Raw genomic sequence first — 13,392 nt, 5'->3', positions numbered from 1 at the left:
TCCATCAAAAATAATCTGTTACGTCTAACCCAACAGATTCTTAACGATTTGCAATAGAATGAACGTAATATTTAGGGATTGTTTGTTGTATAATGGTAATAGTAATTCAAAAAAAGGTAGAAACAAAGATCAAGAAACAGTGTGAGTACTTTTTGAGACTAATCTTTATTTCAGTTTAAGTTTTTTAGTAAAAATTATTTTAATTGAAGGCAGGTATTTATATCTTATTGAGTGAGTGGCTTGATATCTTCTATTGTGATCGTTCTTCTAATATTCAGGTACTTTAGCAAGCGTTATCTATAATTATGATTATGAAAACTTTTCATTTGTTCTTTTGTATGTCTGTCATAGATTATCTTTTTATTCTGGGAATTCCTCACTGATTTGAATAACGTTATTTTACGCGATATTTCAATTACGTGAAAGATGAGCAATATTCCTGACAATGGATTGGATTTTGTTATTTTAGTTGATACTTCTTCTTATCAAAGAACTCTCATGAATACAATACATATTCTAAAAGAACATGTTTAATTGGAATTGATTGTATGATCTTATTTAAATAAACTTGTATTTTATTTTATTTTAATTATGATCTTGTATTAAGACTTATATTTATTAATGTCAACTACAATCAGTTACTTTTCTACAAGAAGAAGGAATTGGTGGAATTATTGTTATATTCAATTCAATCACTACGCGCGTGTAATGAGTTGTTTTTTCAAGCCAGAGAGAAGAGAGAGAAAGAACCGGACAGGAACTAAGAAGCTTGGATAGACAACTAAAAGAGGACAAGAGAAGGTGGCGTTGAGGGCTTGAAGGTGTGAACTGTGTTATGTTCTGGTAAGGTAATTATCAAAATAGGAATAAAGCAAAAAAATACTTTTTGAGACTGAACTTTATTTAAGACAATTTTAATAGTTAAAAAGAAATCATTACAAAGTCTACTAGTTATATTCTTCTATCAGTTGGCGGATAAATGAGTAGTTATGAGCATAGATGAGATATTTGCAGATAAAAATTTGAGAATTAAAAGGAGATAGTACTTGAAAACTAGTGAATGAGTCTCTATGTAACCTCTTTATTAGATTTCAAGACGAGAGAGAGAACCCATTTAATCAAACTACGCCTTTATATAGGAAATAAAATTATTCAGGGACCGAAGTGAGTTCAAGGTCAATTTTAGTATTGAACTTGAATAATATAAATATTGTATATGGTTAATATTGTAAATGAGTCTTAGAGAATATGTAATATATAATATTATGTATTCAGTACTTGTTATTTTTATATAAGATTTGAGTAATCTCATACGAATAATAAGTATTTAATGGGGTAAATACGACAATAGATCCAATAATTGACATGTTTGATTGAAGAATGATCACTGAATAGGTTATGAAAATCTTTAATTCGTTGTTTTTATAGATCTTATTGTTCTTTAACTGATCTGGGAGATTCGTTCCGTCTTCATTGAGAGGAAAGATATATTTATATGAAATGCCTCCAGTCCGATCGAAGTTGACTAGGTACCTGATCCATTATTATTCATTTACAGAAATGATGAATAGTAAAGACCATGACTTATTTATTATTCATGTTTACTTTATAGAATGAATCTAATAGTGATAGTTTTATATAAAAAGAAGAAGAATATATTTTATTTAATAAAGATTTAAATTATTATCTTTTATTTTTTTTTTTTTGTAGGGGCGACTAGGCCGAAACTTTATTAAATAAAGATATAATTGAAAAGCCACGTATTGAATAGCGGTGAGCTTCGGATTAACAAAAAAAGGCATAAAAGTATCTGAGGGATCCAGATTAATCTAGAGAAAAGAAATCAAGGCGTTGGACTTAAAAGTACCAACCGATGACAAAACGTTTTGAAAGACCAACAATGGGTCAAAAGGTATGTCGTCGAAAATAAACCTCCAGTGAGCTTTCCAAATACACAATAAAGTGCAACCAATTATACTTTCGTTGGAAAGTAAGGACAAACGTTGAGGAGGTAAACGTAAAAGATGAATGGCTCGGTAGACCAAGTGAGTAGACATGGGGCAACCGAAGAAGTGAGGCCACACTTGCTCCCACACAAAGCGTTTTTTTGGACATAGAAAAAAGAAATGATCAACATGTTCAATAATTGATTGAGGTGCACAAACACGACAAAATGGATCACATAGATCTTGAACATGTTTGTGAAGTATTTGAGCACAAGGAGATTTTCCTTGTAACAATCGGTACCACGGTGTTCGAACGGCAAGAGGAATTTGTGAACGCCAAAAGGATTGCCAAAGACGTGCCGGTTTTTGTCGAACAGGCGAGGACAGTGGAATTGTTTGGAGCAACTTAATCATGCGTGCCTGACGGAAACGTTTGGGAGATATCAGGTTCAGAATGGGATCCATATCAGGATCAATCAAGATTTTGTAAAGAGGATCTAAAAATCTATCGCCAGCAAGTCGTATAGGCCCAGAGGGGGTCACAGGAAGACATAGGCGTGCAAAGAAAGGCAACAGACAAACCTCACTAGATATGATCCAGCGTAGTAGTTTTTGAACCCGATATCGACCAAAGGTAATATTGGGACGGTCTGTAGGAAGAACCTTCGGACGTAGACAATCCAGGGTAGGGACATATTCAAAGACGTCGCGAACTAGGATATTGTCAAAGGAGTTTTGTTCTTTTCTACAAAATTCATTTGTCCATTGTATAACAGCAGACACAGGCAGGTCCAGGCTAAGGTTCAAGGGAAAGATGTCAGGCGTATTAAGATCAATGTTGAGAACCCCTGAAATAGTGGAAGAGTCATACAAATTATCAAAAGCCCGAAAAAGGACTGCGCAAACACCTGGGCGATGTTGTTGAAGCATGTTACGCCGTAAGGCCTTGAAGAGGAAAGGTAAACGGTGATCAAGTAATGCTATGGGAGCTATGCTTGATATATGTGCCCCAAGCCATCTCGCTGCTAAGTGAAGCGGGTAATGATGTTGAAGCAAAGGAGTAAGCCAGCGAAATTGTAGAGCTTGCTGTTGAATTGCAGGGCCCAATGCACCAATACCACCCTGTTGTAAAGGCAAATGAAGGATATCAGAAGCAATAGGAGGGAAGACACGAAACATCAGGAATTTTCGACAGATACGACGTATATTTCCTAAAGTTGCTTGACTAACCCAGGTGACTCGGAGAACATGCCACAGTGTGGACAGTATCAAAGTATTTAAAACTGTTGCACGACCTCGAATAGAAAGATTACGTTGTTTATGAATGTCACATGCCCAACTAATTTTAGCAATCAGATGTGATTGAAACCAGTTGTGATGAGCGTTTGAATGCATCAGCGGATAACCAAGATATATGAGAGGTTCAGCTGAGCGTCGATCATGCCATTGAGTGATACCATAAGGCGCTAAGGCAGGTAACCAGTGGGGATGAGGAACCCCGGAGACAGAGAACGCGACGGTTTTGTCGTAATTCATTTTCGCGTTAGATGCTTGATTATAACAGGCAATAAGAGATTGTACTACATCGAGATCACCAGGATTGTTCAAAAAGATTAATAAATCATCTGCATAGGCAAGAACCTTTAGGGGACATAACGAGGGCGGACCATATACTGGTGTGCGTATGCTCGACAATGATAGATTAGGCGGGCGAAAACCAATGGTTCGTGGGGAATCAACAATTGCTTTTATGAGAGGTTCTATCGCAAGATTAAAAAGAAGAGGGCTGATCGGATCACCTTGACGTAGACCCCGTCCTAGAGGAATGGGTGTGGTGAGGAAGCCATTGACATTAACCCTCATGGATGTCCCAAAGAACAAGTTGTCTATAGACGACACAAAAGAAGTAGGAAAACCATACTGTTCAAGGACCGTACGAAGATAATTAGGGTGGATCCTGTCATAGGCTTTTTCTTGATCACATAGAAGACCAATTTCATCCGAATTTCTGACAGCAGCTTGTTCCATAGCAAGATTGACTAGAATACCATTGTCGGCGATAAATCGATCTTTCATAAAACCACTCTGCCATGGCGAGATAAGTGAAGAGACAACAGAACCAAGGCGGGAATTGAGCATGCGAGTAAGGATTTTTGCATCACAATTAATTAAGGTTATCGGACGCCAATTCTGCAAAGATGTGAGATCCCCTTTCTTTGGAAGTAGACAAACACAAGTTTCAAGCCACGACTTGGGAAAAATACTATCCGAGAGGGCATTATTGTATACTTTTAGTATCAAGGAAGAATACTTGGGATGTTTAAATATCAAATTGAGGAAAACGTATGATAGGCCATCCGTCCCTGGGCTACTGACTTTAGGAGCGCGCGTGGCTTGATCCAGGATTTCTTCCTTCACAAAAGGTGAGACCATCATGTCAGAATCTTCCTTGGATAGACGACAAGAAGCAGGAATGTTAGATACCATATGACTAAGAGCGGATGAACAGATCGCATCTGCCGAATACAGGTTCTTATAAAACTTTTCAGTAACATCTAACATCTGATCTTGTGTAGAACATGTAGTCTGAGTCAAAGGGTTCCGTAAAGGTGGAATTGATTGTTGAACTCGTCGTTGTTCCGCTGATTTCTTGAGATAACCTGCATCTGTTTCGCCTCGTTCTCGCCAGGTCCGTTCTGCCTTAAGAATAGCAATAGAGGTTATTTCTTGTTGTAAAGCCTGGATTTGACTTTCAACTCGAGGCAGGTGAATTGCCAAAAGTGAAGTCGGCAAAGATCCTCTAAGTATACGTTGACGTTTCTTCTGTAAAGCAATAATTTGTTGTTTACGCCAGTCTACCCGTTTTCTTCCAAATCGTTGAGTAAAAAGTTGAACTCTACTTTTAACTAAATCCCAAAGTTCTTGTGGTGTCGAAGAGGAGTAGGCGATTTCTTTATCGTACAAGGCATTGAGCATAATCGCCAGCTGCTGTCTATATTCTTTAAGATCCACGTACAGGGGATTAGCCCTCCATATACCCGGACCTGTATCAAAAAGAAAATCAGTCTTTAGGGTCACCTGAAGCAAAGCGTGATCGGTCCAGCTAGCATTGAGAAATTCAACGTTTGCGTCAACGTAACTAACTGACATATCAATAGATACATAGATAAAATCGATGGTGGACTGAGTGCATAGCCCTCGACGAAAAGTGGGAGTATCCAGAGAACGGAGATCCACCATCACGTTTTGGACATGGCATTGAAGAAAATGTAACCATCTAGTAGGAGGCGAGGCGCGATTGGTTGATGATGATGATGGGAGAGAATAGTTAAAATCTCCAGCAATAATCATACAATTAACACAAGAATCAGAATCATATGGTGAGAGTTGACGATAAGACAACAGAGTATCAAAAAAATTCAAGTCTATCACGCGGCGAAGAAGTCGGAGCGTAGACAACTAAAATGCAAAAGGGAGCCATCTGATCATTAGTATAAATGATTTTGGCTAAAATACAGCGTGTCTCTTCAGGATGAGGAATGCGCGTTAGCGTATATTGAAAATCAAAGTAGAGAAGACCACAGTAGCGAGTCCAGAAGGGTTGATGACTAAAAAACTGTTGGTGTAATAATTGTAAATGATGAAAATTACTACCACTATTGTCAATTTCTTGAAGAGCAACAAAAGTGGGAGATTTCGAGCGAATGTACCATATTAAATGTTTTTGCGAGGGTGGATTACTAACCTTGAAAAGACTGTTACCGTTCAAGGAAAGTAATGTATAAGCCTTGCGTTTGTTACGATTATTCATAGTCATAACATTTAAAGATTCATGATCTGCCGAGGTTTTGGTCGTCGGTTGGACTTCCGAATCGGTGTAGCAGTCGAAGTCTGATGAGCCTTACTGGTCAATGTATTCTTCATAGCTGGAGAGATTACATGAGTATCCAATAAGTCTTCATCGGAACTAATATCCATAAATTCCTGTGTCGGATTGTGATCAGAAGGCGAAGCAGGTCGTGTTTGTAAGTCCATCTCTTCCACTAATGTATGAGGTGTATTCTCATTCGACGTCTTATCTACGTTGGCATATTGAGAAAGGTTGGATTGTTCAAACAATGGATCTGTGGAATGTTGACGATAAACAGTAAAAGATTGGTTTGAATCTGTGGAATCGGATGAATCGTTCGTAAGAGCCCCATCTAAGGTTACGTTCGTGGCGTACTGGGAAACCTCTGTATTAAACACCTCCAAAGCTGTCGTGTCTGAGGCCGTATTATCAGTCGTCACAGTGTTTACTGGAGGATCAAGTTCGTGTGAAACAGAGGGTGAGTGATTCCCTTTTCGACGTTTACCCAAAGCAACTTTATCAGGACATTGTGCTCTAATGTGTCCTGGCTTAAAACAGTAAAAGCAAGTACGTTTATTACTAGGAGCATCTTTACATTGTATTGCACTATGTCCAAGCTCGTGACAGTACTTGCAATAGGTAGGCATGTCTTTCCAATAGGCATGGATAAAAACTGAAGACAACTCGGCGCTATCAGAGGTATCTACCCATTCGATGGCATGCGTAAGTTCGAGAAAAGGATCCGTTTGAGTAGGATCAGGAGAACAATCTAAGACTGCATATCCAGATCCAAGGAAAGCGCCTGTTTCCGTGTCAGTAACAATACCAACATCTCTAACAACACCGTAGTTGCCGAGAGTACTGCGTAAGCCTTCCAAAAGACGCTGTGGACGTAACCATGGTAAACGTTGGAGTGTAACTCGTTTAATAATTGATCCAGGACGACATGCAATGACAGGGCGGATGATAACTAAGCCATTATCGAATTTTAATCCCTCATGGCAAGCTGAAGTGCGAAATTCCTCATTATCAAAATTAACTTCCAGGTACCGATTAGAACCTGACTTATGAACTACAAGACCAACATAGTCTTTCAATTGGTAAAAGGCGACCTTATATAATTCTCGATCAGATTCACGACGAGATGTAACGTCAAAGAAAATGCTTCCCGATGATTGAGACACTCCCCAAAAGGTGGTGTCGATAATTACTGGTTTAACATTATTCGAGTCAGTTGTATTCAAATCAACTGAATCAGATGAAGGTTGAGATGGCACATGTGAGTGCCGATGAAGTAAATTCTCACGGGTGACAGCCGGTCGTTGATGTACTTTCGAATACAGCACAGTTGTTTTAGGTGACGTTGAGGAGTTAGACCTCATCGATCGTGTAGATTGGTTTGGTGGCCTACCATGTTCAGGTGGCTTAGCAACTTTAGGCGAAAGAACCATGTATTATCTTTTATCAATTTTAATATACTTCTTTTAGTTGTGATTATTCAATTTCCGTTATGATCAGACTCTGTTCTACAACAAGCAGCACCATCTGCGATCACAGCAAGAGCGATACGTTGGAACATGAATGATAACTTTTGTGGCTGTGAATCCAAGCTCTGGTTTGTGTCATAATTATACAAAGTCCATATGGTGTATGGTTGGAAAGTGATATCTGTAGAAATTGAACTGAAAGATTTACAAAGGGTATATGTAGACAAACAATGAAACTTACTGCGTACTTGACACAACTGTGCTAGGTAATTCCATGAATTGATCGACATTGTTGCCTTGTTTTTGGTCATAACCTTGACAAGTTTTACAGACTCTTCATTCAAGTAAATTGAAATGGCATCCTTTGGAAAGAAATTATTGGTGTTTGGGCCTAATTCCACCACTCCGTTTGTTGTTACTGCATGTCAATCAATTTGTAAACTGGAAGTAACTAATAAATTACATGTCAAAAGGTCTATTTATACTTTAGTTGTATTATCATCTTCAACAGCAACGGTTGTAATCTAGCCATATCTGTTTTCTTTTCTAAGGAATGACGACTGATATAATGCTGATCTGGTCCTTCTTTCAAAATGAGCGCCAATGATTCGTGACCTGCCATAAGGCTCCAAACCATTTAATAACAGTGCTGCAGATCCATCCATAATAACAGCTCCAGAAAAAAGCTGCGGAATGGCATATCTGAGTTGTGGAAATAGAATCCAGTCTTTATTTATCATATGAGTAATGGATTCAGATAGTTCAACATATTTAGTATCTAATAAATGCATGTGAAATGGCGATGTCTTGATAATGTGGTTCAAAATACTGCTTTCACTTGCTGTTGTAGAGGATATGTTTGTTTCTAAATTTTCCAATGGAAGTGTCCAGTCTCCAACTGGTTGGTCCACCAATATTTGTTGATTTGCTTAGTAAACAATATTTTTTTTCCTGTGTTTGGAGTTGAGGTAATTGGCTCCAGATCTGCTAAGCTGGCAAGCATGATACATTTCCTTTGATCCTTTTTTGAAAGAGACAGAGCATCAGAGGCGATCAGTATTGCAGTATCTTTATCTACTTGTGGTGTTGAAGGAAATGAATTTGAAGTATCCACTTGTAAGTTAGCTTCTTCGTTTTCAAGTATGTGGTGATTTAGATTAATGGAAGGATGTTCGTCGTCCATGCTTTTTAATTCAGAATGTTGTCGTTTCTTTTTAGAAATAGATTTAAAAACACCATACCGTTTTTTAATGTGGCGTCTAAGAGTGGTTAGGGTTTTAAGTTTGCTTTCACATTTTGGACACTGAAATTTATCATTATTGTTTAGGAAAGGGGAGTTTTAGGTAAAAGGTAGTATAACAACAAAGATAAAGAAATATTGTTAGAACTTGGTATTTCTTTATTAAGTTAAGATAACTAAGATTGAGATTGAATAATCATTTTTTTTTGTAAGGAGCATAAGGCCCAAGTTTATTAAATGACGATGAATCAAGTCACATTATTGTTGTTGGTTTTTTATATTATGCAGTAGAAAATGAAAATTAGAAAGGTGTAAGTGAGAATGGTGTAGTCCACGAATGAGGTTAAGGTTGAATATGAGGCAGAGGTATCGGGGAACAACCAGAAAGCAGTAGATTTTCTTTATGAGCAAATTAGTATCTTCTTGCTTTGAAAGGCTTTAATCTTGAATATGACGAAGAAACCCACTGTATCAGATCATTTTCTGGTCATAAGGTTGTCAACCGAGATCGCATCGGGGATCATCTTCGTCTCATTGCAGATGGCTTCTTGTAATCACCAACCTACGACAAAAAACTTTTTGCTGCCGCTTCAGAATGCGCCGAAGCGTATTTATCAGTATTAAAGTCATTTAACTTAAGGATTACCGCTTTCTTCAGTATAAGTACAAGTCTACTAGTAAAGCTAATTGAAATTGTTTTGCAATGTTTATCATAGTAAAATTCAGCTTTATTTAAACTAAAAACGCAATCATCCATCAACTGAATTCATTCTCAATGTATAGAGAACTCAATTGAATGCATTCTAAAGTGACATATAAGCGAGAAAGTTAAAGATCCATTATTAAGATGACTTACAATATAACATTACACGAAAGATAATAGTGTAATGCAATGCAGCAAACTTTGGCAGCCTTTGACTTTTCTCTAACCAGTTCAAATCCAGAAGTATATAAACAAATACGTATGAATACAGATAAATACAGAAGAATACAAAAAAATATAGAACATCACAAAATCATCAAAAAAAATATATAATTAGAAAAGCCAAAAACTTATAAATAACTTCAATATTTCATATGCTTTACTTTTCACAATATTCTTTCTTCACTACTTTACTTTTTGATTATTTTAATAAATATCACTCAAAGTAAATTTCTTTGTTTTTCTTTTATTTTATTTAACATCAAGAACAAGAAATTTCTTGAAGTATATACACTTCATTGTAATCCCTTTTATTTTATCTTTTTATTTTACTTACTCAAAACAGTTTGATCTACTTAACAAGATCTGGTGGCTACTTATTACAAACGAACTTATATTCAATCTATTACTATTTTGGGAACCAAACACTATTCAAATCCTTGGTCTAAAGTCAAAAACTATTTATAAAAGCCCACTTTATATAAAAACCCTACAAATTCCAATCTCACAATAGGTCTGATAACTCCTATTAACTTTAATAGGGTCCGTTGGGTGACAATTTTTTGATTTCGAGGTATTAAGTTAATTTAATCGGGACCGTTGGGTTTGCTCTTAGAGTGATAGATAATGAACACATTTCTTTTTTTTAAAATAGTTTTTACAATCAATTTACAATACCAACCCAACCTCACAAGTTTCTCAAAAAAACTCCTCAAGTAAGTCCTTTGGAACAATCCTTGGCCTCCTCTTCAGCTTCATCGACGTCTTTTGCGAAAGTTGCTGATTTTGTCAACAACTTCGGAAGTATTAACCAAACAAATAATATCAATCCTAATACACTAAGTTTGTGATTAATTGAAATTTTGTTTTTGATCGATTTATTTTCTTGTTTAGGACAAGAGAAAGGCGGCAGATACTTGTGCTAAGTAGAAAAAAGTAAGTTAACATTATCTTAATCAAAGAGCAGTAGAATATGATTGCTTTTTATCTTTTGTGTCTATACATAGAAGAATAGTTTTATCCATGTAAAAAAGCCTAAGAAGTCGTTTAATTTCTGTATGCCCTCAATGGGGCCGTTGACCACAATCAACAAACCATGTATCAATGAAACTGATGCCTCCCAAGTTCAGTCTGCATTTGAAGTAATCATCTCAAATATCCCTTCAACACCAATCTCGAACGATGTTTTAGACGACTACAAGCTGAACATGATCGACCAAGACAACAATAGGTGTTTTAATGAAATACCCAAAGCGCAAACTTTTTTAAAGCGTATAATTGATGGTGACCTTGAGGAACTTATGCAGACAATCTACACACATAAACTTGATGATACATATTCTTCAAAAGAAAAACAAGTTGTAAACCTTTTGAAGTATATTATGTCTGATTATCATGCAAACTGTGAAAAACCTGCATATTACACTGACACAATTGAACGCACACCCTACTGTGAGTGCATTATCCGCATTTTCAAATATTTTAGTGCTGTATATAAGAATATTTCATTCATGTGGTAAACAATAAATAATTGTCATCTCATATTAAGTGTTTAATTTTGTTTTGTCAGCTATAACAGGTGTGAGAAGGGCCTGATGACCAACAAACAATTGGCCATTTGTTTGAGTGATGAACAGAAGATAATGGATGGGATTGGCTACAGTTTAAAAGACAAAATAGAGAGATTGATTATTGAATGTTCAGGGTAACTTAAAAAAAATCCCAATAACTTGAAATTTGTTAACTGCTTATGAAAAAAATACAGGGAAATTGATGGAGTGCATACCCAGGAAGATATGTTAAAATTGATGGGTGTAACTAGCCGTTGCTTAAAAAACGAAATGAGCAAGGTCTTATCGGCGTCGTGGACGACATTTGGGCGAAGAAAAGTACTGACTGTACAGTGTATTAATAATACGATGACACTACTTTGTACAAAAAGGGTTGAAGAGAATAAATGGTGCTTTGTTGAACAAAGGTCTGCAATTGTTCCAAGAGATTGGGAGGATAGATATTATTGGATAAAAGTATTGGAATTACTTTTAAAATTTAAAGTAAGTTTTTGTTTAAATGCGTATTAACACATATGGTATCTAATGATTGTATCAAAGGAGCTATTGAATGAACAAGAAGACATTACTGAAGTGCTTAAAAAACAGCAAGTAGGACTTATCAAGGTTGACGCTGAAGATACGATTAAAAAAGCATTAAATGAAATCAACCAGAATTAAATATAATAATATATGTAAAAAATATATAAAAAATAAAGTAAGCTTTCTCCAAGAAAGCACCTCTTGAGTATTACATATTTCCAGTTTTTGATATCTATACATAAATACTAGGCAAGCACAGTAAGGTTTTTGCCTAGATAGTAATATGGATTTGAGTTACACTTTATTTTGTTATCTCAAGCTTTTTATAACAACGTGCGTTAGAAAGCTTACTTTTAATCTTAATAATACCAGTGAGATATCTAAAGAGCACGGTGGCATTGAGGAGAGTAGTGAGAACAACAAGCGAGTACCAAAGGGTACAACCACTGCTCATTTTGTAAGATTCATGCATGAACTTCTTGATATCATGGACATGGACGGAGGCCATATTGTAGTTATCTCGTAATGGATAACTGTACTATTCATAAGCCTCATCCAACGATAAGAAAAGTTGAGAGTAGGGGCTATAGAGCAATGTATTTACCTCCTTATTCGCCAGAGTTGAACCCAATTGAGCAGTTTTGGGAGGAGAGGAGGAAAGGCTGTTGTAAAAGAAAAAAATGAAGCGCCGCAGGTTGATGAATGAAGAAAATCTATCGCAAAGAATTGCAGATGCGTGTAACAGAGCAAGTCTCAGTGATCTCTAGGGATTCTGTAGACACTCCAAACGCCAAACCGTCAACTGCTACAGCAAAACAAGCTTCTAATTAGCTGCTTACTTTAATATGTATTTCACTTATACTTACATGCCAATTTTACAATGAAACTGACAAATTGTATTTTTTTTAAGAGACAAAGTAAAATTTCGAGAACGACAATCAATTTTTAGTCAATGCTATTTATTTTGTTTAAATGTTATATTTTATTCATGGTCCAATTGAACGCTAAAAAAATAAAACAAATAAGTATCCGCCCGGACCAGATCGATCCATTTGGAGGTTTGATGTTTAGGAAAAACCCCTTAGGGTTCAAGGGTAAAGAAAATGAGAAAGAAAAGTAGGGTGCATAGAGAGACATACGAAGTTAGTTGAATTGTTTCAGCCATTCAATTAGTTTTTGGCCATGAGGTGTCTTGCATGGGATGGTTGTATAGTGTTGTAGTTGATCTAATTCATGGAGGATAGAACATATAACGGGGCCATCAACAGGTCCAGAACAAAGCAACACTAGAGGAAACAAATGCGCATGTCGGAAGCATATTCAAAAGGAAAGATATAGGGCCGGCTATTGGTTCAGGCATACAGAGGCGGCGATGCGTATTTAGGCAGCTGATGGCGTGACGTCTTGACAGGTTGTTGTTGGGATGTCGAGGGCAGGGTTTGGGAGCCCCACCTGGCAACCAACCAAGGCGCCATCGTATACATCGACTTCTTTCTTCATGAGTCAATGGTAGCCACAAGATAGGGTCGAGAGTGGTTGTTGGTCGATAACTGGATAGTAGTCTGGAGTTCTTACCTTGGTTCTGTTTTTCAAGGTTAGAATAGAGTGCTATTTATTCTAAGATAACCGCCATTTATTTTTTTTTTTCAAAACGGACAAAATTTACCAGTTGCACTATATGTTCTTATTAAATACATGAGCTCGTCCCAATAAATACCATATTGACAATGTCTTGTTCACCAAAATAAAATAGAGATTTCAATAGGACTCAAAGTTATATATATAGCTTTATTTAATATATGTCCCGAGTTTATATGCTTTTCATAGTATAGATATTAATATATGTACTATGCC

General features: G+C 36.5%; 5 protein-coding genes across 5 annotated transcripts; 1 reads left to right on the top strand and 4 right to left on the bottom strand.

Annotated features, from left to right (window-relative positions):
* Positions 1-1,829: 1,829 nt before the first annotated feature.
* RO3G_01512 (uncharacterized protein) lies at positions 1,830-5,096 on the bottom strand (the record flags this gene model as incomplete). The annotated part of the gene is made up of 1 exon (XM_067656103.1): positions 1,830-5,096. The coding sequence occupies one exon, from the start codon at positions 5,094-5,096 to the stop codon at positions 1,830-1,832; it is 3,267 nt and encodes a 1,088-aa protein (XP_067512204.1).
* A 672-nt stretch (positions 5,097-5,768) lies between these two features.
* On the bottom strand, positions 5,769-7,247 carry RO3G_01511 (uncharacterized protein; the record flags this gene model as incomplete). The annotated part of the gene is made up of 1 exon (XM_067656102.1): positions 5,769-7,247. The coding sequence occupies one exon, from the start codon at positions 7,245-7,247 to the stop codon at positions 5,769-5,771; it is 1,479 nt and encodes a 492-aa protein (XP_067512203.1).
* Positions 7,248-8,148: 901 nt separating this feature from the next.
* RO3G_01510 (uncharacterized protein) lies at positions 8,149-8,466 on the bottom strand (the record flags this gene model as incomplete). The annotated part of the gene is made up of 1 exon (XM_067656101.1): positions 8,149-8,466. The coding sequence occupies one exon, from the start codon at positions 8,464-8,466 to the stop codon at positions 8,149-8,151; it is 318 nt and encodes a 105-aa protein (XP_067512202.1).
* Positions 8,467-11,088: 2,622 nt separating this feature from the next.
* Positions 11,089-11,676, top strand: RO3G_01509 (uncharacterized protein; the record flags this gene model as incomplete). Its single annotated transcript, XM_067656100.1, has 3 exons — positions 11,089-11,150; positions 11,211-11,499; positions 11,557-11,676. The coding sequence occupies 3 exons, from the start codon at positions 11,089-11,091 to the stop codon at positions 11,674-11,676; spliced, it is 471 nt and encodes a 156-aa protein (XP_067512201.1).
* A 107-nt stretch (positions 11,677-11,783) lies between these two features.
* On the bottom strand, positions 11,784-12,046 carry RO3G_01508 (uncharacterized protein; the record flags this gene model as incomplete). Its single annotated transcript, XM_067656099.1, has 2 exons — positions 11,784-11,809; positions 11,890-12,046. 2 exons carry the CDS (start codon positions 12,044-12,046, stop codon positions 11,784-11,786), a joined length of 183 nt encoding a protein of 60 aa, XP_067512200.1.
* Between the last annotated feature and the right edge of the window lie 1,346 nt (positions 12,047-13,392).

The sequence above is a fragment of the Rhizopus delemar genome, genomic scaffold, assembly GCF_000149305.1.
Source record: "Rhizopus delemar RA 99-880 supercont3.1 genomic scaffold, whole genome shotgun sequence".
Lineage (NCBI taxonomy): Eukaryota > Fungi > Mucoromycota > Mucoromycetes > Mucorales > Rhizopodaceae > Rhizopus > Rhizopus delemar.
This window is presented reverse-complemented; position numbering and strand designations above follow the sequence as displayed.